This window comes from Calypte anna, chromosome 10 (assembly GCF_003957555.1).
Source record: "Calypte anna isolate BGI_N300 chromosome 10, bCalAnn1_v1.p, whole genome shotgun sequence".
NCBI classification, from domain to species: domain Eukaryota; kingdom Metazoa; phylum Chordata; class Aves; order Apodiformes; family Trochilidae; genus Calypte; species Calypte anna.
Genome location: NC_044256.1, coordinates 6428608 through 6453163, shown reverse-complemented (window position 1 = coordinate 6453163; position 24556 = coordinate 6428608). Strand labels below are relative to the sequence as shown.

At 37.6% G+C, this 24556-nt stretch overlaps 1 protein-coding gene across 1 annotated transcript in view; it reads left to right on the top strand.

Annotated features, from left to right (window-relative positions):
• TRPM1 (transient receptor potential cation channel subfamily M member 1) overlaps positions 1 to 24556 on the top strand; it is a 93125-nt gene that overhangs the window by 56583 nt on the left and 11986 nt on the right. The window contains exons 8-23 of the mRNA XM_030456730.1: positions 355 to 526; positions 2980 to 3154; positions 5267 to 5390; positions 7466 to 7538; positions 8436 to 8536; positions 10637 to 10810; positions 11826 to 11960; positions 12873 to 12923; positions 14487 to 14627; positions 15824 to 15853; positions 17604 to 17893; positions 18440 to 18668; positions 20177 to 20299; positions 20633 to 20764; positions 22369 to 22497; positions 23792 to 24043. Coding sequence (XP_030312590.1) covers positions 355 to 526; positions 2980 to 3154; positions 5267 to 5390; positions 7466 to 7538; positions 8436 to 8536; positions 10637 to 10810; positions 11826 to 11960; positions 12873 to 12923; positions 14487 to 14627; positions 15824 to 15853; positions 17604 to 17893; positions 18440 to 18668; positions 20177 to 20299; positions 20633 to 20764; positions 22369 to 22497; positions 23792 to 24043 — 2331 coding nt within the window. The remainder of the gene's footprint in view (positions 1 to 354; positions 527 to 2979; positions 3155 to 5266; positions 5391 to 7465; positions 7539 to 8435; positions 8537 to 10636; positions 10811 to 11825; positions 11961 to 12872; positions 12924 to 14486; positions 14628 to 15823; positions 15854 to 17603; positions 17894 to 18439; positions 18669 to 20176; positions 20300 to 20632; positions 20765 to 22368; positions 22498 to 23791; positions 24044 to 24556) is intronic.

Here is a 24556-nt window from a genome sequence, read left to right as displayed (position 1 = left end):
GAGTGGCAGTTATTGTAGGTGGGCACTCTGCAATGGCATATTAATTAATAGGAACTTCAAATGAGACTGTATTTTCTAAAGCAGTAAGAGGATTATGAAACCCAGTGTGTGATCAAGGAGACTGCCTTAATGAGCTTAGGGTAACATGCAGGAGAATGCACAGATTTGACTGTCAGCTTCCAAGGAAAACACTGCTGTGAAGAATTCCAGTTTTGAACGTAAAAGCAAGCTCAGTTTCTAATTCTTCTCTAATTTTTTGTTAAAAAGGTCATGTGTTTCTGCTGGGCAGTGTGGGGTATTTTCACAATTAGTTCCTAGTTCTAATCCAGGTTCATCTTCACTTTTGACACACAGGTAACACGGGTTTACCAAACCATGTCGAACCCTCTAAGTAAGCTCTCTGTGCTCAACAGTTCCCACACCCATTTCATTCTGGCAGACAATGGCACACTGGGTAAATATGGAGCTGAAGTAAAGTTAAGACGCCAGCTGGAAAAACACATTTCCCTCCAGAAAATTAATACACGTAAGTACAGAGGAGCACACTGCAAATATAACACCTTAAAGGAAGGGAGGGAAGAAGTGGCTTGCAATACTTCAAGGTATTAAAATTAACTCTTCTTCCAGCTCTTTTTAGCAGGAATTTGATCAGGACTGTGTGACTAAACTAGAGCATATGCTGTCTGATAAGTGGTGAAAGAGCCCATATCTAACAGCACGGAAAATCCAGGAAAGTAAGGTTTGCATAAAAGGAGGAAGAAAAGTTGACAAATAATAGTAGAAGCTTCAAAGCAGTAATAATTAAAGGAAAAGGAGTTTTAAAGTATTAGTGTGCTTGTAGCTACAGCTCCTGAACATCAGTAAATACACAGAACTGGGTGATTTTTTTTAACAGTTCCTGTCTACAGGAATTCTGTGCAGCTCAGTGGTTTCTGATGCCAAAACTTCATACCAACTTTTCATTTTCTCTTTATATTAATTTGTTTCATTTTAGATATCAAACTCAAAATTCTTTGACCTTCCAGATAAACTCAGTTGGATTTTGATTTTTAGTGAAGCCATTGTTACGATAATTTCACATCGTTGCTTTCATGTTTAGAGTTCTAAAATTTCTGTCAGGTATCACAACATCTATAAAACAAGTTTCTGCAATTATTTTAAAGTGTGTTTTTTCACTAACACTTTTGTAAAAAACATTTTTAAAAAATAATTTAATAAATAAAAAACTTTAGCAGCTGTGGTTTTCCATCAGCTTAAAAAAAAAAAAAAAAAAGGCTACAGGAATAATCTAATTGAAAACATTCCCCAAAATTTAATACTATTTGAATCCACAGTTCAATCAAGAGATCTCAGAGAACAGACATTTTTACCAGTTCTACCAGTTGCTGTTCTGAGTTGTTACAGATGCTGTAGTAACTTGTGTAGGCCTGTGTAAATATGCAAATGCAAACATTCAGAATGGCTATTGCATTGAACTCTACAAAAGTTTCTAATAGGTTTTAAGTGTTCTTATGAGTACAGCACAAAAATGTAGTGGTGTGCCAGGTAAAGCTGAAAGGCATAGTTGGAGGTGAGTCACAAGATACCTAAACATTTTGGAAAGTCTTGTAAATACTGCTTTTTGCCTCTGGTAAGGTTCAGAAACTGAACTCACCAAAATTATGCCCCTCATCTTTGAGTGTGGAGACAGTGTCATGAATTTAACACCCACAGACATTAAAAGCAGCTAACCTTGGCTTTCCTTCTCTTCTGCAGAAGGGCTGGGAGAATTGTAATGTTGTAAAAGAGACCACTGTCTTGGAAGATATGGAAGTCAGGGCCCAGGGACAAGATGACCTTTATAATTTCCTTTAATATCCCTGGGGCTGGGGTTTTTGGTTGTTATTTAGGTATTGATTGGTGATTTTTGTCATAAGACAGGTAAAGTTGGCAATACACAAAGGCATTGAGAGTTCTGTGAAGGGCTGCAGTATACTTACTAGTAACTTGCAGGGAGTTTTGTTTCTTTTTAATCACTTCTAGCACAGGCACCTCTTCTGGAAATCTCAGCAGGAATCACTAAGGATTTCATGGACACACAGGCCAGCCCATGCTCCTCCTTATCAGAGCTGGGGTATCCTGACAGGAGGATGTCAGGAAGCTTCTGCTGTTACTGTGCATGGTGTTCCCGTTCTTCAGACAGAAATGCAGGTTGAAAATACAAACTATTTTACATGTTCTCAGCTATACAAAAAAGTGCATCTTCTTTACAAGGAGGTGGTCATTTCACAGATTAAGAACTGAATTCAAGCGCTTTTAATAGTAGGATTAGTCAGCCTTCAGGTACTGTTTTATCTTTCATTTCCCCAACTATCTTGTGACCAAGGCAACAGAGACCATGTGACCTGTGGGCTTCCCTTTGTCATCCTATGCCTGGAGATCACAGTGAGGCAGGGACAGCAAAGGGATGCTCAGCTGTCGTCTCTTCCATCGGCCAGCCATTTCAGCCTCATGATACAGACACTAATTTCATATTTTTTAATCTTAGAAGAAAGCATAGGTGTATGTCACCTCACAGAAGACTTAATGTAGGTAACCAGTGAAGGGTTAAAGCATCCAAGACCCTAGCTGGGAGCCATCCAAGAAACAGTGAAGCTAATGAAGTAATAGGAGAATCACATTAACTGTTTTATCTGTATATGGTTTCTGTTTAAAGAGATTACAAACTCTTCACCAACACTGAGTGAATAAATTATGAGTATGGAGCTCATGCAAAAGCAAGGGCAGAGACCCATCTAATTATTTTCCTTCTGGGGCTATGAAATGGCATATAGATATTTTCCTGGTGCTGGCCATGAAATGGCCATCATTTTTCCTAACTGCTGTGCTTTGAAGTGATGCTGTAACACAGAAATTACATTCACTTGTAAGATCTCAACCTCTTAAACTAAGTTTCAATTACACTTCTTTTTTTGTTTCTGTCCTTCTGTGTTTTTGCAGGACTGGGACAAGGGGTACCTGTAGTTGGGCTCATAGTAGAAGGGGGGCCCAACGTGATCTCCATTGTCTTAGAGTGTCTACGAGAAGAACCCCCCCTGCCTGTTGTAATATGTGATGGTAGTGGACGAGCATCGGATATTCTATCATTTGCACACAAGTATTCAGAAGAAGGAGGGTGAGATTTTGAGATCCCCATGAAAGCTGTCTTGCTCAGGAGGACTTTGCTTTCACTAAAACTTCATAAAAACCAAAACAAAACACAATACCTCTGAGACAAAATGCTACTGATAGACATGTTCTGGTGTCAGTCAGCTTTTGTTGCCTGTTTGATCTTAGCCTTGGCATTAATGAGTAGAAATTGTTACCACTCAGAATATATTTGATGGTCCATGGAATTAAGCTTGCTCGTAGTGCTGCACACTGCCAGGCAAGCTCCATCAACATTTGCTGCATTATACTTGGGCTGGACTAGGCATGTTTGAAGCAAGGAACCAGTGGTTCCCAGTAATTCCTCTTTTTCTTGGGCCAGAGCTAATTAATTCATCTATTTGCAAAATGTGGACTGCTGGATTCTAGTGTTTTGTGTGAATGAGCTTCATTCTCCAAGAGTGCCAGACCAGCTGAAAAAATGTTGGGCTTCCTACCACTCAGTCTTGCATCTATGATTCTTCATCTGTGACACTGCCTGAACAGAGTGGAGGATGTTGTCTGGAGTGTTCTGCTCAATAGCCTTCCTGCTCATTGCCCAAATCAGCCTGTGAAAATCACTCCTAATTTGAAGATTTCTGAAATGTGTTGGTTTTTATGGTTGGTTGTGTCTCTTTGGTTGATGGAAATTATGGTTAATTTAAAGACACAAAGCCTATACTAGAAGCATAAAGATGACCTGCTCCACAGAGTAAAAGATCTGTCCTGACAAATAATTCAAGTGGAAGCAGAGTATAGTGTTTTTAAAATTTTTAAATAATTCGTCTCTCAATTAAGTAAAATACATCCCCCACTCTCATTGTTGTTAGAGGGATTTTATTTTTAGTAGCCAAATTGTACCAAAAACCTGGTATATTTTCTTGATTAAGGTCTGACATACCTGTCTTGCACTGAAGAAATGGCTTATTTCCTTGACTGAAGCTGGGGCTTAGCTTGGATTAAATACTAAGCAAACTAGTGTTGTCAAGCAGTGCAGATGTTATTGCTGAACTGGGAGAGCAGCTCTGATGCAGTATTTTTAATGTTTACACAAAGTACATATTTAATCCTATCAACATTATGATTCAGCAACTTTCCTTTCCATTGATCAAGACTCCTTTGCTTAGATCAAACTTTCTTTTATTCTTTCTCATTCATCCTTCCTGTCAGCTCACAGGGGATAACTCATGCTACTAAGAGCTTATCAAGGTCAGCTTGTATGAGATCTGCTCAGCACATGACTTTGTCTCCTAGTGCACATGATGCAGTGTCCGATTTTCCTCTCTTATACTTATGGTGAGATAAATGTGATCATCTGGTGAGGCAGGTCTGTAGTGAGAAACTTCTGTCAGCTCTGCTGTCTAAAAGAATCATTTTCTCACAGTGAACTTCAAATTCTACTGCACTTTGCAGGCTCAGCTGTCTCACTGCTTTGAAATCCTGCTGGTAATGTTTGCTGTCATCTGAAAATACACATATATTAAGAAATGAATGCGAACTGAAGGGCTGTTTCATACAGCTTCAAGAGATATGACCTTTCTAGAATGTTTTCAATCTAGTCTCATCAATCACTGGTTGGTTGGTTTGTTTTGTAGTTGGGTATTATGAGATTTCAGATACACTAGCAACTTAAATCCTTTGTTAAGAGGCTAACCAAGCTGACATGTAAGTCGCATGAAATATTTTTTGATTTTTAGCTCTATGCAAAGGGTGCTGCAACATGCAGAGGCAAAACCAGGGGTCATGTAAGGTGTACTGCTGAAATCCTGAAGATTGAACTTCCTAAAAAAAAATTATGTCTATAATATATAAAAAAGTAAGAGATGCCTGCAATATATTCCAGGGTGAAAGGATAGATCAAGTTCCCTGCCAGTTTTTAAGTCAATGCTGAGGTACTCACACACGTAACAACCAGTCTGGATATTGGTAACTCTTCATCAACTCCTTGCCTGTATTGAATGCAAAGATGCTGTGTGTTTTCATTTATTTTCAAAATTAACTGATTTCACTGGTTGATATAAAATTGTTTCTCAGACAGCAGGCTTTCTGAATATATATTAATTCTAGCAATCTCTTCTATTATCTCTTATTTTTCATTTAGGATAATAAGTGAATCCCTTAGGGACCAGCTTCTAGTTACCATCCAGAAAACATTTAACTACAACAGGAATCAAGCTAACCAGTTGTTCATCATTCTTATGGAGTGCATGAAGAAAAAAGAACTTGTAAGTGTCCTAAAAATAATTCATAAAGAAAATTTCTGTGACCAAACTACACAGATCACTTTCAAATACCATTTACTTTTTTTTTTTTTTTTCTTTTCATTATTTTTTGCAAGAGCTGTCACTACAATGTACAGGCATGCTTCTGGTTTCATCTCTTTCTGTTCTGTGGTTTCATATTTACTTGATATTAATAATGAGTGAAGGAGAAAAGTAAGATAGATAACACTTGATCACTGCTCTAGAGTAGTAGGATACAGAACTGGACTCAGCACAATGGTATTTTCTCACAAGTTTCATGTTCTTCATACTGTGCACACCTGGCCTTTTTCCAGAGATGATACTGGGCAGCAGCTCATACTTCTGCCTTTCCTTTATAATGTAGATCTCAGGTGCCAAGGAAGTACCTACTTACATATCTATACATTTCAAGATAAAAAAAAAATACTCAAATGCCAGCAAGTAGTTTCTCACTTTCTAGATATTATCTCTGAAGTAATTTCTCCTGATTGTGCTTCCTTTCTTCATTCTCTCTTTCTTCATTGGGGAAAGTGATTTCCCCAATGCTTTCCTCTCCAAGGTTAATTACATGTGGTGCTGAATTCCCTTTACTGTGGGAGGGATTTCTGCAAGAATAGAAGGCCCCTTTTCATTTTATCTCTGCTCCTTGATTTTTTACCAGATATTGATTCTCCATAGTTCATGGGTTCATAAAAGCTAATTATGCCATTTTGAATATGGTTTAGCAAGGTAATAATAATATTTGTTATTATTAGTTACAATAGTAAAATTTAAATACCTTTGCAGAACTAAGTTCTCTAAGAATTAACCTGGCACTTGGCACTTGGAACTGATAGAGCAAATGCTGTATTTTCTAGTAATGCAGATTTATACTGCAAACAGACAGCCATCCATGCTTTTTTTCTTATGCATTCAGAAGTATTTCTAGCATCTTACTTAAGGGCTCCAGATGTCAAGTCTTCAGATTCTCAGTCCTGTTGATATATTTACATTTGTATAGTGCCAAGATTAGGTCCATACATACTCCTTCATTGGAAGTCAATTTGGTAATAAGCATGACTATGATAAGCTGGCTCCAGGAGACAGGGCCTTCCTAGAAGAACTGATTGAGAGAAGAGAGCTCATGGCTGCACTAGTCAAACAGATTTGAATGTAAAATGCACATCAGAGCAGGCCTGATTTACTCAGCAAAATTCATATGTTGTCTGTGCAGCCTAAGCAGGTTTATGGCTTGCATTTGTTCATATTTTTGTCTGCTTTCTTGAATGGAAAAAATTTTTAATTAATGTTCTTCTCTCTTCTGTATCTTTGCATTCATGCAAAGTCTATTCTAACTGTTGAGAAAACTGCTGTTTTCTGTACTTAATGGTAGCATTTGCTGTTATTAGTTGTTTTTGGCAATTTTTAAATTGTTGTCTGCACCCAGTATCAACTTAGTTATAATACTGTATTAGGTTATTCTGCTTTAAAATTAATCTTCTAATATCCAGATCAATGGCTAAGCTTTGTATAAATTGTTGTCTTTAAAATCAGTGAGTTTTAATGGGCTAAATTAAGCAAATGTAACTAGAAATAGTTGCTTTTCTTTACTAGTTGATGCTGCTTTTATAGTTGTCAATATTTAGCATATTCTGCAACTCAAAAATACTTGAATGTTATTGTCAATCAAACTTATGTCATGATAATTGTCCCAGGTAACTAGCATTTCAGTTTCCAAACTGGCATTTCCAATAGTGCTAGAAACTAACTGTCAGATAGCAATCTGTTTGGCATGACAATTTTGTCACTGCTTTGGAAAATTCATGGGTTTCATGAAGAATTTAATCAACTTTTTCATGTTTACCTGTATAGGGATATTTAAGGATAACTATTAAAAGAATTTAATGAAATGCTTTTTTAGATTTCAAAGAAAAATTATTAAAACTGTAATTTTTGAAAAATCTCAAATCTTAGAAAATAATAAAGCTTCACCATTCTGTTTTTATTTCTATTTACATCTTTAGTCTCAATCTGACCTGTTTTTAATTTTATATGTTTGTTTTTATTCTATGCTCTAGATTACTGTGTTCCGTATGGGGTCTGAAGGACAACAGGACATAGAGATGTCTATCTTAACTGCTCTCCTCAAAGGTGGGTTTTGCAAGCAATTAGAAAGGATGCTCAAATAGATCCTGAGAAGATCCTATACAGAGGTTCACTCTAAATGTTTACTTTTTAAAATCCTAACAGATAACCTGAGCGTGCTTGGCTTAAAATTCAGATTACTTTGAAGCATACAATCTAGACTGAAAATTTTGTGTGACTTTCCTCACCTGAAAGCCTGGGCTGGGAATGCTGCAACAACTATACTACAACACATTTTATTACAGTTGTAGCATATATTAATAAGATAGAAAATGAAGTGGAAAGATGAAAAGCCTGTCTAGATTATTTTTGAAACCTCTAATTGCGTTCTTTAAGCCTTAAGACAAAATTTAGGATTGCCTCCAAATTTATTTGGAGTTTATGGAATCCTAGAATGGTTTGGGTTGGAATGGACCTTAAGGGTCTTCTAATTCCAACCCCTTTTCATGGGCAAGGACACCTCCCACTAGTTCAGGTTGCTTAAAGCAATATCCAACCTGGCCTTGAACACTTCCAGAAAGGACAAATCTACAATTTATAGTTGATGAGACAACTGTTTTTTATCTGCAGGCATATAGTAGTTGATATGGACTCATTATGAGATCACTGGAGTCCTCAAAGGTTAGAATTATTAGGAATTAGAGAGGAAGTACTATACTTATATCTACAGCATCATCCAAGGCTCTTAGAACATTTAAATGTATATCTTTAGCATAAGAATATAAAGTCAGTGGGGGAGCTTTAAGGAAAAAAGGGAGAGAACCTGGTTAATGCTTTTCAAATTAGGATTATGGAGATAAATGAAAGATGTTATAAATTGATTTTATGGGTCCACAGCTTGTGGATTGTCCAATCTTGTTTCATTATGCATGAAATACAGAACATCTGTGTGTTTCTCTTCAGGTACCAATGCATCTGCTCCAGACCAGCTCAGTTTGGCTTTAGCCTGGAATCGTGTAGACATTGCACGGAGCCAAATTTTTGTCTTTGGACACCACTGGCCAGTAAGACAAAGTTTCCTTAGACATATTGTTTGTTAACAATGTAAAATAAGTGATGGAATATTCACAAGCTTCGATTTTGTTGGCAGGAGAAACAGTACTGAATTCTGGTTTATGTCAAACTGATATAGGATGTCTCATTATTTGAGGATTACCAACTTAAAGCAAGGTAATAGCAAGTGTAGCAAGGTAAGAAGGGGTAGTTGCTCTCTACCTAAGAGAGCAACTTGAATGTATTGAGCTCTGTCCAGGGGCAGATGAGGAGCAAGTTGAGAGTTTGTGGGTTAGAATTAAAGGGCAGGGTAATGTGGGGAATATTGTGGTGAGTGTCTATTACAGACCACCCAAGCAGAAGGAGGAAGTCGACGAGGCCTTCTACAGGCAGCCGGTAGCGGCCTCAGATTTTAACTACCCAGATATTTGCTGGAAGGCCTAGTCAACCATTCACAGTCCAGGAGTTTCCTCCAGTGCATTGATGAAAACTCCTTCATGCAATTAGTGGAGGATCCAACTAGGACTGGAGCATTGCTGGATCTTGTCCTAACCAACAAGGAGGCCTGAAGCAGTAAAGGTTGAGGGCAATCTTGGGTGTAGTGACCACAAGATGGTGGACTTCAGGATCTTACGTGGTAGGAAGAGGATTCCAAGTAGACTCAGAACCCTGAACTTCAAGAAGGCCAGCTTTGTCCTCTGTAAACAATTGCTGAGGGAAATCCTACGGGACAGGGTACTGGACACGTTCCTGTACTGGACGTGTTCCTGTGTGACCTGCTGTAGGTGACCCTGCTTTGGCAGGGGGACTTGGATTTGGTGATCTTTTGAGGTTCCTTCCAACCCCTAACTTCCTACGATTCTATGATTTGTTTTGAGATTTCTTTATACTGCCATTTGTGAATATTTATCAACCACTTAAACTTTGTGAAAGAAAGTGATTTCATGACAAGCAGAAAAATAACCTTGTGTATGATTCCCTTAATGTGGGATTTGAAAGCAAAAACAGTCTGTGGCCCTGCATACAGTGGGACAACAGCAGTCCTGGTGACCTCTCCAATTAACTTGTGTGATGCACTAGCATTGCCTACACTTCTGGCTGGCTGTGGAATAGACACATGCTAGTAGTTGGCAAGGTCCCCAGCTACCTATTAAAATATGTGGCCAGGAAATTCATGGAGCTTCTGAGAAGAGAATTTGTTGCTCACTTCATTAACAGCTATGAAAATCTCTTTTTTAATTAATGGAGCAAAATTTTGGTGGCCAAAACAAAAATTGTAGAAAACAGGCCTCTGGCAGGCAGAGCTGTGCCATGAACTAAGAAGCAGATCTTCAGTAAAGTTGGAGGTCCTGAAATTGTATTTTCTATTTCAAATTCTTGGAGTTTGATGCTACAGTAGTTGAAGTCAGTAATGAAACTTTATTAATTATTAAATATTATTACTATAAAACTTCTTTTGGACAGAACATTCCAATCTCCATATTAATGTGGTTAGAATCAGAAATACCACCTAGCAGCTGAAGCCAGCTACTGGTTTAGCCTATTTCATACTCTGCAGTGATTTGTGGAAACAGCCAATTGTGATTCACTGTCATTTCAAACTCATAAAGATTGCTTTTGGGCTAGCATCTGCTGCAAGTTGGCAGTTTCAGTTTTGTCCAGGCTTATGAATGGCTTCATGGTAGCAAGGCAGAGAATATTTTTTAAGCTCTTTCTGCCCAGCTTCTTATGGTATTTGTTGCTACTGATGTTGATGATTATTTCTTTCACTGTGCAGAGAAACTGAATCAATGCCACAAAATTTAGCATTGTCTCTTCCCAGTCCTCTTACACTGAATTTATTTTGCAAGGGAAATCCTCCACAGTCGACCTACCTACTTCATGACTTTGACTTTCAGTGTTATTGACTATATTAGATATAACAGCTTTTATGAAAGTGTAAAACCATATCAACGAAAAAACGTCTTTATGCTTAAAGAAATTATGATTTTTAGTTAACTGCATATGAGAAGTGGTGACTGGGGAGCATCTTCAGAAGGAATCTATTCAATGACATCATCACTATACAATCAATTAAATTGCTAATGCTTTAAATGCATTATTAAATACAGCCTATAGGAAGCCTTACAGCTCCTGATGGTACAGCTCCTGAGAAGGAAAAGAAATCTCCAGCACCTCAGACTAAAGGAGCCAGAGGGAAAGGAAAAGGGAAGAAAAAGGGAGGAAAAGTAAAAGAAGAGCCAGAAGAAGAAACAGACCCAAGAAAGCTTGAACTCCTGAACTGGGTGAGATGAAAGTACTTATATTAAAACTGTTGAAGAATATTTTTTTTTTCATTCTGGGGGGACAAAGAGAGAAGGAAAATACACATTTTCATTCTAAAGAATGCTCATTTGTACATTCTTACAAGATCAACAGTAGATTCTGCAGGAATGCTGTTCAGTCTTTGAGCCAGGAATCCCTCTCATCCCAAATGCACCACAAGCAGCCATACCACAGAAGTACAGGTCAGTGCTTATCTGCTGGATTTTCTCTCCTGCACTTGTCAGAAGGAAATCAGAATACCAGTGAACATATTCATCCTTCTGTATACAGTCCAGTGAAGGCAGTTTAACCATCTCAATTTTTAAGTGCTACCTTTTCCAGCTGCAGTAGGTTAGGTTGTTCTCCTGATTGGATTTGAAGGTCATGTGTCAAAGAGAGACCTGCTCAAGGGGTTATTCCCTCTTCTACTCATTCTAACCCCTCACACCATATTAAAAGAAGATCCATTAGGCTTCCTGACCAACATTTTCTCAAGGCAAAGCTGTTGGTGAAGGAAGAGGAAATGCTTCTTCCCAAATTGAGTCTTTTGGCATTATATGTTGCCTTTTCTCTGTGAGGCAGCAGTTTGAGTGAATGATACATGAGTTACCAGGTAAAATTCTGTCAACCTCTCTTCTTAAACATATACAGTATGTTTTTCTTAAATTTTAACTTGCCTCTGTCATGGTGAGCAAGTGAATCTTTTACACATGTCAAGCGTGGTATGCCTGGTTAAGTTAAAAATAGCAAAACAAATGTTTGCTACGGTTGTATTGCTAAGGGTTTAACTGTTCTCCTCTTGCCCAAGACCTCATCAGAAAACTCCATCACCTGTATTGACTTGCACATGGGTAGAATTTTCTAAGTTTCTTTTCACTTGCAGATTAATCAACATATTTGGGAATTTGGGAATATCATAAGTAATGAAAATGTGATTGTTTTCTGTCCAACTCTTGAGTACTCATGTAGTCTCACATTCTCTGTTCTGCAATTCAGGTGAATTCCCTGGAGCAGGCTATGCTGGATGCACTGGTTCTGGACCGAGTGGACTTTGTAAAACTACTTATTGAGAATGGAGTGAACATGCATCACTTCCTCACTATTCCTCGGCTGGAAGAACTTTATAATACTGTGAGCAAGCACAAATTAAAAAAATGTCCTGTGATATCTTTACTAGTGTCCTGAACAGGAGTGTCCCTTTCCTCCTTCTCCTTCCGAGTTATGCTTGTGTCTCTAAAAAGCTCTGAGCCCTGAAATACAGAGATTTTTGGGTAGCAGTAAAGGAAGCCATTCTTATTATATTTAGTGTCCTATTGTTCCCTTACATACACACATTCCTAATTAACAAGTCTTCAGCAATTTTCAGAAGCTATTGAAGTTTGTTATGTAAATATAGTGATGTTTTTAAAATGCACATTCGGAACACTTAAAGAACTAATGCAGATAGTAGAAGTTTAATAATGACCAGTAGTACTCACTTTTAATCTCGATTACTTTTCAAATCTGTGTACTTTAATATTATTGAATTAAGCCTGTAAATTTGGCTAAGTACTTACACAGAAACTTTATTCTTAGCACATTGCAGAAATCGGTATCATTTTCCTTTGTGTCCCAGCAAAGCAAAATTTTTTTCCCAAAGCCATGGAACATCATGCTTTCTTACTCAAATTCTCTCTGACTCAACCCATAGCAAATTAATCAGGAATACAACTATTTCTGGACTGGTTTTCTTCCCATCATTTAAATGGCAGGTAGTCCAGGGCAGCATTTGTACAACTTCTAACCTCAGTGTATTCCCCCAGTCCCCTTATGGCTCTTGCAGCAAATACATGTTCAGAAAACTGCTGTGACTTGAATCACCACACAGAGGATTATAAGAAAGGGATTACACAGCTCAGTAGGAATGTGTTTGTTATTGTAGCCAAGTTCGGTTTTGGTTTCTTAAAATGTATTCTTGGAGTGCCAGATCATTAATTACAGTTGTGTTTGCAAAAAGTATGAAGAGTTGAAGCTCTAACACACCAGGAATCATTTCTGTTTCAGAGACTGGGTCCTCCAAATACACTGCATTTGCTAGTCAGAGACGTGAAAAAGGTAAGCCTGACTTGCAGCAGCATTGCAGTCACATGATGACATGAACCATGTGAGTCAACAGTAAGAGTAAGCATAGCATGGGGGAAAGCACACATCTGAAATTAGATGGTAGCTGTTAAGAACAGGAAAGTGAAATTACTTCTTGTGACAAGCAGTGATGTCAGTCTAAGTTGAGTATGGCTCTCCTGTTCTGCTAGGAATTAGAAAACTAAGGAGAAGGGTAATCTCCTGATAGCGTAATGTATCATTTAGGATTTAGATTGATCCTGCTTCTTCTCCAGAAGCTCTTAATGCAGCATTACAAAGGAGGAGTAGAAGGAAAGGCCTGATGGGTTAACAGGAAACCTCATTCATGAGCACTGAATTAGTTTCCTTTTGTTTGTTTCCTTCTGTATGTTTTAGTTGCTTTTCTCACAAGCAATCCTATTTTTCCCAAGCTATCCTACTTTATGTGCAGAAAATGTCTTCTTTTTCTCACTGCTACAAGTCCCAAATTTGTTTTTGCATTTGTTTCCATTACATGTAAATTAATTCATTATATGTGAGTAGTCATTGTGAAATTTGCTCTTGTATTTGATCTCTTTGAGGTTTTTTTAGTTTATATTCAGTATAACTCAGCTACATGAAATAGCCTGTCTTCCATTTTGTGAAGTAGACTCCTTGATTCCCAGAGCGTTTAGAAGTGGGAATTACATGGTACTGTAAAATTCATATTGATCTGCTTCAGAGCTTAACACTTTTCTCATTGTTTGTCTTAGTGTTACTAATGTTGTTCTGCATGCCATTTTCTGTCTGTCTCTCCTTTTTTCGTTGCATTTTCATGGCTCACTCATTCAGCGGCAATCTCATGGATTCAGTTGGGTTAACATGGAGGTGATGTGTTTGCTTAGGTTACAGTTGTTTCATCATAGCTTCTGCTCAGTGGTGCTGTAGAATCAGTTACTGTTATAGTATGTAGATAGAGCAATGAAGCAGTTTTCAGCTCATGGTTCTAGCAGAGTGTATAGCACTATCCAGTTTTTAAGTGTAATGGTGGAAATTTTAGTCTGTCTTTACTTTCATTCTGGGCAGCACATTTATCTAAGTCATGTTTTGCAAGGTAGTCTTAGCTCTGTAGATAATATTATGATGAAATATGCCTTATATTCGCTATGAAATTAAGTCATGAATTTATATTGGAATAATGATAATCTGTACAAAGTTATTTAATTTCATCAATATAACCCTTGCCAACAACTCAGGCTTGTGTGGGTGGATACTGATGTGGATATTGTGTGACTAGATCAAAGGAAAATTCATCCAAAACTATAAATACTGCCAACAACAAAACAAAAAACCCTTCCTCCCAGAAAATTTCATTACCTTAATCAGTTATCATTAAAATTGTACAAATATTCAGAAACTGAAACTAGTGGCTGCAAATAATATAATACCTGTATGTCAGTTTAAACGTGACATGATAAATCTATCCAGGCAATTTAATTATGTTTTCTTATAGAAGGTACTTACTTTGTTTTGTGGTTTTGTTTGTTTGGGTTTTTTGGTTTTTTGTTTTTTTTGTAGGGAAATCTTCCACCAGATTATCATATCAGCCTAATAGATATTGGTCTTGTACTTGAATATCTCATGGGTGGAGCTTATCGCTGCAACTATACTCGAAAAAGTTTTCGGACTCTTTATAATAATTTATTTGGACCAAAGAGGGTAAGAATGAGTTCATTCTTGATGTAGCCATTGTGTGGTAAAAAATAAGGAATACTCTGTTCCTTTGTATTTGTGAAAAACTACATGTTAAATTTTAAAGAAATACTGCAAGACTGAAGCTGAAATTCTGGTAGTGTAGTTATATAAGTAACTTGTTAAAAGATGGAGGAGCCAAAAACTGGTAAATACATTGATCTGGAGATGTATTTCCTCTGATTTCAGTAGTTTACAATCCAAGCATTTCTCACTGTGGAGTCTGCAAATTTACTTAATCCTGCTTGCAGCTGTAGCTTGCTCTTTTAGCTGTCTTATGACTGTGAACTGTATAGGCCAAGCCAGGCCAACCAACTTAGGCAAGGCAGGGTTTAGTCTGAATGCAGAAGAGCCTCGAACCTGTTACAGTAAGGCCTGTGAAGAACTGCTCTGAGCATAAATTGTACCCTTTGGAAGCCACTGCAACCACAATAAAGCATTTCATAGTCATGTATCAATCCTGCGAAGATTAAAAAAGTCTGTTCTAAGCAAATAGAATAATTTTCTTCTTTAGCTTATGTATTTTGTTGGTTCAGCTTTTGAAGGTCAAATGAACTTCCTAGCCTGATTTAAAAAAGCCCCCCACTGGGATAAACACTAGGAAAGCAGCCCAACACTAGGTCATGAAAAGCCTGAGTATTCTGTAGCCAATATATAGTATGTATATTGTGTAGTACTATCACACCAAGTAAAGCTTTCACATAAAATGTAAACCAGAGATTTCACAATAGAACAGAGATATTTTTTTGACGGGAATTTTTGAGAAGGGTGAAATGTGATCATATTTGTTTACTGTTTCTTATCAGTATCTTTACCCTGCATATGCCTAGAAGCACTGATTTTTTGAGTTCTTTTGCCTATGTGGTGAATTTAATTCTCAGAGCAGTGTCTTATTGAATGCTTCATTTAAATCTTCCATCTTAATCACAATATTTCACTGGAGTGAAGGATGGGAAATATTTTTGTAATCCATTGGTTTCCTGCAAAAACAATAAGAGGGACATGAATTAACTGTACCATTGTTGGTTCAGTTATTTAGAAGAGTAAGCTTAGTAATAAGAACTGTACATTTGTAAATGAAAATGCTTTTTTCCTTGGTACTGTTTGGTCTTTGAATTTTTCTTCCCAACTAACTGATTTTCTTTTCTGTTTTTAATATTTAGCCAAAAGCTCTTAAACTACTAGGAATGGAGGTAAGTATGACTTACTGTAAAACACTGTTTTTAGCTGAGCATTTCTTGGTACAGTTCTCTGTTAGCTTTTGCACTATTACTGTGGATTGAAGTAAATGTCAACTAGACAGGATCTTCCATTTTGCAAACAGCCTATGACGTATTTCTGACAGGACCCTTTTATGGTAGGATCTTTAGAGCTGCTTAAAGCTTTGCTCAATAATCTTCAGTTTTGTAAAAAAAAGTGCTAAGCTAGACCAGGAAAGCATTTACATGAAGAAGCTGGGTGTATTTCTTTATGAGGTATGCTTTTAGTAATGCCATGATAGTATCTGAACACAGTGTATGCGTCACATTTGATGTGAACTCTACCCACACACAAAAGCCTCCATTTCCCTGGGCAGATAAGCAGCTTTCTTTTCCACAGGCAAAGTCCATGTGATGTTTCATCTCTCTGGTCAGCTTTGTATCTTGTAATTGCTCAAACTCAAAATCTCAGATCCTTGGAGGTGCAGCCCTCCAAGGTAATCAGTGTTGACCACACAAAGGTTGCTTAGTGCTTCTTCAGAAGCACATTTTGATTTCCTTATGTCTTTCAGTGATAAATGTTTTATGCAGGACAAACTGAAGTGTTCTCCCCACTTGATAGTGGGTGTAGCCCACGCCCTTCTTCCAAGAGAAAGAAAAGGTGAAAAGAAATAGTAACATTACTTTTGCTTTACTTTGGGAACTTCAAATGTGAGACTGAACCTTGAATTAGGATTTTAGTTCATATTTTGTCAGAAAACAGTACACTATGCTGAGCTTGCTTGAATGGCAACTAATTTTGTAGAATGGTAATTGCTTTACTTGCAAACCATTTGTGAGATTGGAATCATGGTTTGCAATGATGATGAGCTCTGTCTACACCAGTGTATGCAATGTTCTTTCTACATTATTTAAACCCTAATTTTGCCAATCGTGGCTTTTCTCCCTTCAGGATTGTGCTTCATTGTCAGTACTTCCCTTCAGTTACTTCCATGTTGGTTCCCGTAGTAATGGCTCATCCTCTCTATCCCTCTAAGAAATGGGATAGTTAAACCTTCGATTTGCACTGCATACATAAGAGGAGATTTCCTATCCAAAGGTGAAGACTCACTTTAGTACCTTGCTGTTCCTAAAGATGCTATCTGCTTGACTTTTCTATTTGCATGTTACCACTCTCCCCACCTGCATGTCAGTCTGAAAATGGCTTTAGTGCCTGTAAGATGCAGCACTGGTCTTCAGGAATAGATGCAACAGGTATCATAAATAGGAGATTCCAGTGGAACCTAATTTGAGTGACTTCAGGTTTGATAAAGCTCCAGCGACAAAGCAGTGGAATTCAGTAGCTTATAATTCACTGTAAATCAAGTTGGTGCAGTTACACATGCAGTACAGATGTATACATACAGTAGTATACAGATGTATACATACAGTAGTATAAAGTGATGCCTTTGGTACAGCAGGGTTCTACTGTACTTTTCCAAGAATTAGGACTTGTAACTAACTACTCAAGAGATGGTTCGGTGAAGAAAATATTAACCTGTGTGTGCTATTCTAGTGCATGCTCTGTCACATGTTCTTTGTAATTTTACCACTATTGGCCTTAATTGGAGCAAATGGCAAAAACAAATTAGAATTTTAACTAATTATCTCTTCTCAATACTTGTTTTGTAGATGGTGTCATTGTCAGGTAAGCAGTTAAAAATTGGTGGGAATATTTTTATTTTTTTTCTTCTTTGTTTTCCAGGATGATGAGCCACCCACCAAGGGGAAGAAGAAAAAGAAGAAAAAGGAGGAAGAGATTGATATTGATGTCGATGACCCAGAAGTCAGTCGCTTTCAGTATCCCTTTCATGAACTGATGGTCTGGGCTGTGCTGATGAAACGGCAGAAGATGGCACTGTTCCTTTGGCAGAGAGGGGAGGAAACCATGGCCAAGGCACTTGTGGCCTGTAAACTGTATAAATCTATGGCCCATGAGTCTTCAGAAAGCGAGCTGGTGGATGACATCTCTCAGGATCTGGACAACAATTCTAAGTTAGTAGACCCAGAGCGGAGTATACATCTACTTTGATATAGGGGTTTGTCTGACCTCCTGAGAAGCTTTACCCTTATTAAAGTACAATTGATTTCTAGAATGTAGGTTCACAGACTGATATTTGGAGCCTGTATCTCAACAAAAAAACAATACAAAATGTGGTCTGGGAATCTGAAGGCAATGCTAGCAAGGAGACAATTAATTTTTTCTGACGGAACACATTCTTTCTTCAGCTTCTCTCTGTAAAACTCACTACTTTGAAATCACAAAGTTATTTTCAGAATTTACTAATGTAAATTAAAGGGGAATCTGATGATTAATCTCAAGTGGCCTTCAAATGTTATCAGTCTAAGCTAATTCTCTCTGGTCACTAAAACTTTTTTAGGAACTTTCCTAGACTATCCCAAATGAAGCTTGAGACTCAGTTTTCTTTTCGCTGTGCATGTGTGTGGAAAAACAGGACCCCCTGTGAACAGAAAACATGAAATGCAAGTAAACACTGATTTCCAAATAAAACTTCATTGGTCTTATCTTGAATTTTTCAGAGATTTTGGCCAGCTGGCTGTAGAACTCCTGGACCAGTCCTACAAACACGATGAGCAGATTGCCATGAAACTACTGACCTATGAACTGAAAAACTGGAGTAATTCTACATGTCTGAAGTTGGCTGTGGCAGCTAAACACAGGGACTTCATTGCTCACACGTGCAGCCAGATGCTTTTAACAGATATGTGGATGGGGCGACTACGCATGAGGAAAAACCCAGGCCTTAAGGTATTTCTGCTCTGCAGTTGGTTTCAGAGGTATAGCCTGTAGCATATAAAACTGCCTTATACAGACTGTGTGCATAGATCTAACTGACTTCCTGATTATAGGTATTATAAAAACATACCTGTTCTAAAGCAATTTTTTTGTTTGTTTCCAAATTCAGGATGTCTAAGCAACATCACCCCATGACAAAGGAAAATATAAATCCATAAAAGGCTCAGCATGATTGGAGTCTGAGATCAAAGTTCTATCTTTTAATGAATTATAAGATCTGTTCATTGAAAACATATGCAGTTAATTAAAAATTAGTTGGATACAAGCAAAACGTTCTCCATTTAGGGGTTCACACAATGGGAATGGAGGGAAAAAGAACCAGAAGTAGAAACATATTTCTTAGATTGCTTAATATTGTACCAGAAGACAGAGTCATGACCCACTGTTGAAAAGTATAATCTGTACAAATGCATTGTGTGGAAATACGCAATTTTTATTTCCCTCTTCTCTCATATGATGATACGTTCTCTCTTACTGTTTTTTCTATTTCCTGGTTATTGGATTTATTAAAAGACAAATGAGTAATGTAAGGAGGCTGGCACAAAAGAGAAACGTGAGTGAGCCCATGTAAAGGAAGCAGAGCAGTGCTTGCTTGTATGTGTTTCCATTAATATAATCCTTTCTTTCTTATATCATGCAGTTGCTGTCATCCATATGGAGGCCCAGTATGATGGTGCCACACTCAGCCTCACCTCCTTATTTCCTCAAAATTCCCTGTTCCTGACAAACTGTCATGCTTCCATTCCCAGGGCATATTCCCAACCTTGCTGATGTGCACACTGCACTCAGTCATTCTCGATTTATTTCCACTTCCCTATGTCTCCCTCCTAAACCTGTTTGAAATCTTCAGGCAATTGTCTGGCCTTTCAGAGTGCATTATGGTGCCTTCTAACTCTGTTTATTGATTTCCTTTCTTTCCTTCAAAGACTTGACAAACCTGCTAATGTTCTCCTTTCATTACCTGCATTTTTTTTGCTCTTATGTATTTTTACAACTTGTGTTTGTGCTCCTGTATCTTGGTAATCTTATATAATAGAACAACACTTCTGGTGCTATCTGCAGAGCTTCTTTACCCTTTCACAAGTTTTTTTTTTAATTCTAAAAAGAAAATACACTGACTAAAGTAACCATAAACTCCAGTAGCAAATCTGAAGCCCTTTTCCAACCACCACTGTGTCCATTCCATGGAATTTCCCAGCACAGCTATAATTCTGGAGCACAGTTTCTTAACTGCAGTGTACTCACAGAGATGGGAAGCCTTCCAGGTGCCATCTTCACATACAAAGATTTTACTGACAATGCTTCATATTACTACTTACTAATTTTTGTAGATTTGAGAATAGCAGAGTATCATGAATACTATACAAATTAAAATGTTCTTTATGGAATTTGTCTTGCTATGACATCTATTAACATGAACAAATATTGCCATCTGAGTATAATTCTCTCTTGTTGTACAGGTTATAATGGGAATTCTCTTCCCTCCCACCATCCTTTTCCTTGAGTTTCGGAGTTACGATGATTATTCTTACCAGACATCAAAAGAAAATGAAGAAGGCAAAGAAAAGGAGGAGGAAAATGTGGTCAGTAATGCAGATGTTGGGAAGTTTCAAGATCTCAAGAGTGCTGGTTTCCAACTTCTCTCATTATGCTATAGGTTACTCAGGTTAAAATCTCAACTGACTCTGTGGAACAAGTCAGTGAATAGTTTTGAGAAAGAGTAGCCTGGATTCTCGGGGCTGCACAGATTTATGGAATTTGAAATTTATGGAATTTGTATATTTCCATTTTTAAAAAGAGGTCTGTTCCTCAGTGAAAGCATAGTGCAGTTCACCATTGGCTAGGGCTGTAGTTGAGGAAAACTTAATGTTTTTACTATTGTATATTGATGAAAACTGACATCTTCGGTCTTCCAGGATGCAAATGCAGATACAGGCTCCCGAAAAGGTGATGAAGAGAATGGAAAGAAAAAACAGAAAAGCCTTCCAATTGGAACAAAGATCTATGAATTCTATAACGCACCTATCGTCAAATTTTGGTTTTACACAGTAAGTCATGATGATAAAGATGATAGTGATTGTTTTTCTCATGCCTTTGAAACTTAAAGTGTTCCAATGTATGAATACTAAGTAAGTAAATAGTACTGATTTTCCTGGAACTGATGACTTCATGGAATCATCTGATCTGGTGAAAGTACTCCCTTTATTCAGAGAAAAATGCACAGATGATGAAACAGAATGAAAAGCTGACCTGTGTGCTGTCAGCCTCTAAAGCTTCTGCACACTTTGAAGGAATCCCTGCCTGGCTAATTGTATGCCAGACTCAGTGCCAACTCCATGATCCAGTCTCTCAGTTGAAAATAGGCTGGATTCTCTTACTTCCAAAAGGTTCTGACTCCTGTTTTGCATTGAAATATACTTTAGGACCCAAGAATTAACACCCTAGTTATCAGTATCAGTACTGCCATTTGCAATCTCAGATGACTGTGACTTAGATGGAAGCACAGATTCCAGTCTGTTAACACTTCATAGATACTTTTCTCTTATTTAAATAATTGAAACCAATCTAAATGAAAACAAGTGTCTGATTTTCTTTTTAGTGCATCAAGAATTATCCATTACTAAACCGCATTTTAACAAAACAGAAAAAGTAATCATGATACTGCTCATAATTTTTTGTGCCCTGTGAAAAGGATACTGGTTTCTTTTTTATTCCAAGTTGGGAATTTTGATACCTACTATGTTTTAGTATTTGATAGGCTTTTAGTTTTAGCACATCATAATCACAAAACATCATACCAATCCCTTTCTGCTGCCTGCATTAATAATGTAAAAACAAGATTCCTGTTTAATTTCAAAATAAAGCTTAAACATGGTTTCACAGTGTAGAGAAATTAAATTTTAGTAGTATCAAAAAGCCTGACGCACAAAGGGCCTGATTTGAAGTGGTTTGGAACTGTTGCTTCTTTTAACAAACGAGATACTTCAGCTGCCTAGATCAAATGTTCCAAATCATCTGTCATTCCTTCACCTACGGGAGGCCTGTGGCCTCTGTCAATGTGCATGACAACTATAGGAAGGGCCTTAAAGTGGCAGTATTCTCCCTTCATAGAAGAAAACCTTATTTCTTGCCCAAGTAAGTGTCTTCAGTACCTGAATCTTTCATATATTGCCCTAATGTAAGTGTTCATACATGTTGGTATGAGTGTCACAGTGCAGGAATGCTTTGCTTTCATGGATTAGGGAGGCCTCAGCTAAGAGGAGCTGTTTGGTGTTTCTTTGACTAGTTGATGCATTCCTCTTTGCTCTTACTGAATTAGGCCTCATCAAGAAACTTGGTCCTGAGTCTAGTGGCTATTTAAAGTAACCAAAATATCTGCAAACCTACTGTTAATGCAGATGGATTTAAGTAACAAGTATAAGAAGAGGTGTTCTAGGGAGTAATATATAAAGTCTTTATGCTTCTGGCTTCTCGTAAAGAGAATATTCTGCTTAAATGATCTCAACCACATATTACAGGGTGGAGGAAAGAAATGGCTATTGTGTTTGTGTGTACAAGTCATCTCAGGTAATTGAATATTGCCTAACTGTGAAAGGATCCTGGGATTCAGAATGTGAAGACCATAAAGGGTCTTTGTTTGTTTGTTTTTTAGATATCATACCTTGGTTACTTGATGTTATTTAATTATATCATCTTGGTGCGGATGGAACGATGGCCATCAATCCAGGAATGGATTGTCATCTCCTACATTGTGACCTTAGCTTTAGAGAAAGTAAGAGAGGTAATGTCTGATGATAACAATATCTCATAATGCTCAAAATGAAGCTCACTCTGAGAGGTAATAATGGCATGGACTTGTGCAAAGGCTTGAGAAGATACACATGACAGAGAAGATTCCCATATCCACAGAGTCCCAGAATGCCTATCCGTGGAGAGAATGTAATTGATAACCCATTCCTGTACATTAAAACCTTCTCTGACTGGACAGAAAGGTCAGGCAAAAATGTCCCAAGGTCAGTAGTAAAAATTAATGCTGTCGTTCTCTTACGCATCTTTTCAAAGAAGGGCAGGACAATAACCCATGAAGAAAATCCCAGTAGGTGTTGGCTTGCTATTACTAATGCAGTTCCTGATGAGAACTGTAGGCAAAGAGATGTTTAGGGAAAATTGTCAGGAGTGCTCTGTGACTGATCTCTTTAAGACAGCATAAAAACTTCTATTTGAGTCACATCCTGTAGTGTGGTTTGCACTTAGACTGTCCTTCACTAATTTGCAATTCCTGTATCTCAGACTGACTACATTTGGAGATAAACACAGATGCCAAGTCACTAAGTCAGATCTCTTAGTTGAAGTATTATTCTTTAAAACCTGCAACACTCAAAAAAAAAAAAAAAAAAAAAAAGAAGATGCAATAAAGCCAAAATAGAAGCAAAGATGAAAAGGTGGTCCAGAGGTGGGTTACAAATATGCTCAGAGAGCTGGAATAGGTCTGCTATTAAGACAGGCTGAGAGAGTTGAGGTTGTTCAGCCTGGAGAGGAGAAGGATTGGGGGAGACCTTATAGCAGCTTTTCAATATGTAAAGGGGACTTGTAAGAAAGAAAGACTTTTTGCCAAGGCCAATAGTGTCATGACAAGGGGCAAATATTTTAAACTGAAAGAATGTGGGTTTTACTTGGACATGGGGAAGATGTTTTTTAATGATGAGGGTGGTGAGGCACTGGGACAGGTTGCCCAGAGAAGTTATGGATGTCCAATTCGTCTACGTACTGAAGGTCAGGTTCAGCAGGGTTTTAACAGCCTCTGCCTATGCCAAGGGGGCTGGACTAGATGAATTTTATAGGTGCTTTCCTACATAAACCATTCTATATTTCTGTGAAAGGGAGGGTTTTCTTTGTAATAGCTAAAAATATTGCTGCTTGACACATTCTGTTGGCAATGGAGGAGGTCTCAGACACCTATGAAATGTGTCAGTATTGGTCTCATTTTTATGACTGTTACTTCAAAAATGTAACTTGGAGTTTTTCTTAGTGATTTATTTGTTCTTTTATTGTTTGGGTTTGTTTGTTTGTTTCAGATTCTTATGTCAGAGCCTGGCAAGCTGAGCCAAAAAGTGAAAGTTTGGCTCCAGGAGTACTGGAATATTACTGACCTAGTGGCTATTTCAGTATTTTTGATAGGAGCAATTCTTCGCCTGCAGAACCAGCCTTACATGGGTTATGGAAGAGTGATTTACTGCGTAGATATTATTTTCTGGTACATTAGAGTACTAGATATCTTTGGTGTGAACAAATACCTGGGACCTTATGTCATGATGATTGGAAAGATGGTTAGTGCCTAAATTTTGGTCTTTCTGTTCTTTCTGTTCTTTCTTTTTTTTCTTTCTTCCTTCCTTCCACCCTCCCTCCCTTCTGCCTTCCCTTCCCTTCTTTCTCTCTCTGCTTCCCTCCTCCTTTCTCTCCTCTCTTTCTTTCTGTTTTGTTTTTTTTTTTGGTTTGTTTTGTTTCTTCTTTTTGAACAATCTGTGACCAGCCTCCCAGAGCCATTGCAGTAATTCACATGGATCATTTGCAAAAAAACAGGAGAGGGCTTTGCTGAAAAGCCCAGCATAGTGCACTTGACACCAAATAGAACTGGGATAGTAAAAAAATTAGCGTTTTAAGTAGTTTTAAATATTAGTGTAGTATTTCTTTAAATGACTGTTTTTACTGATTTTTTTTTTTTTACGTATGCTTAACTTGTAACAGTAAATAAATAAATAAATAAAATCCAGAAAATTATCCAGGAACATTTGTTTGTTCTCTTTATACTTTCTGGTTTACTTTAATGCATGCTGATAAAC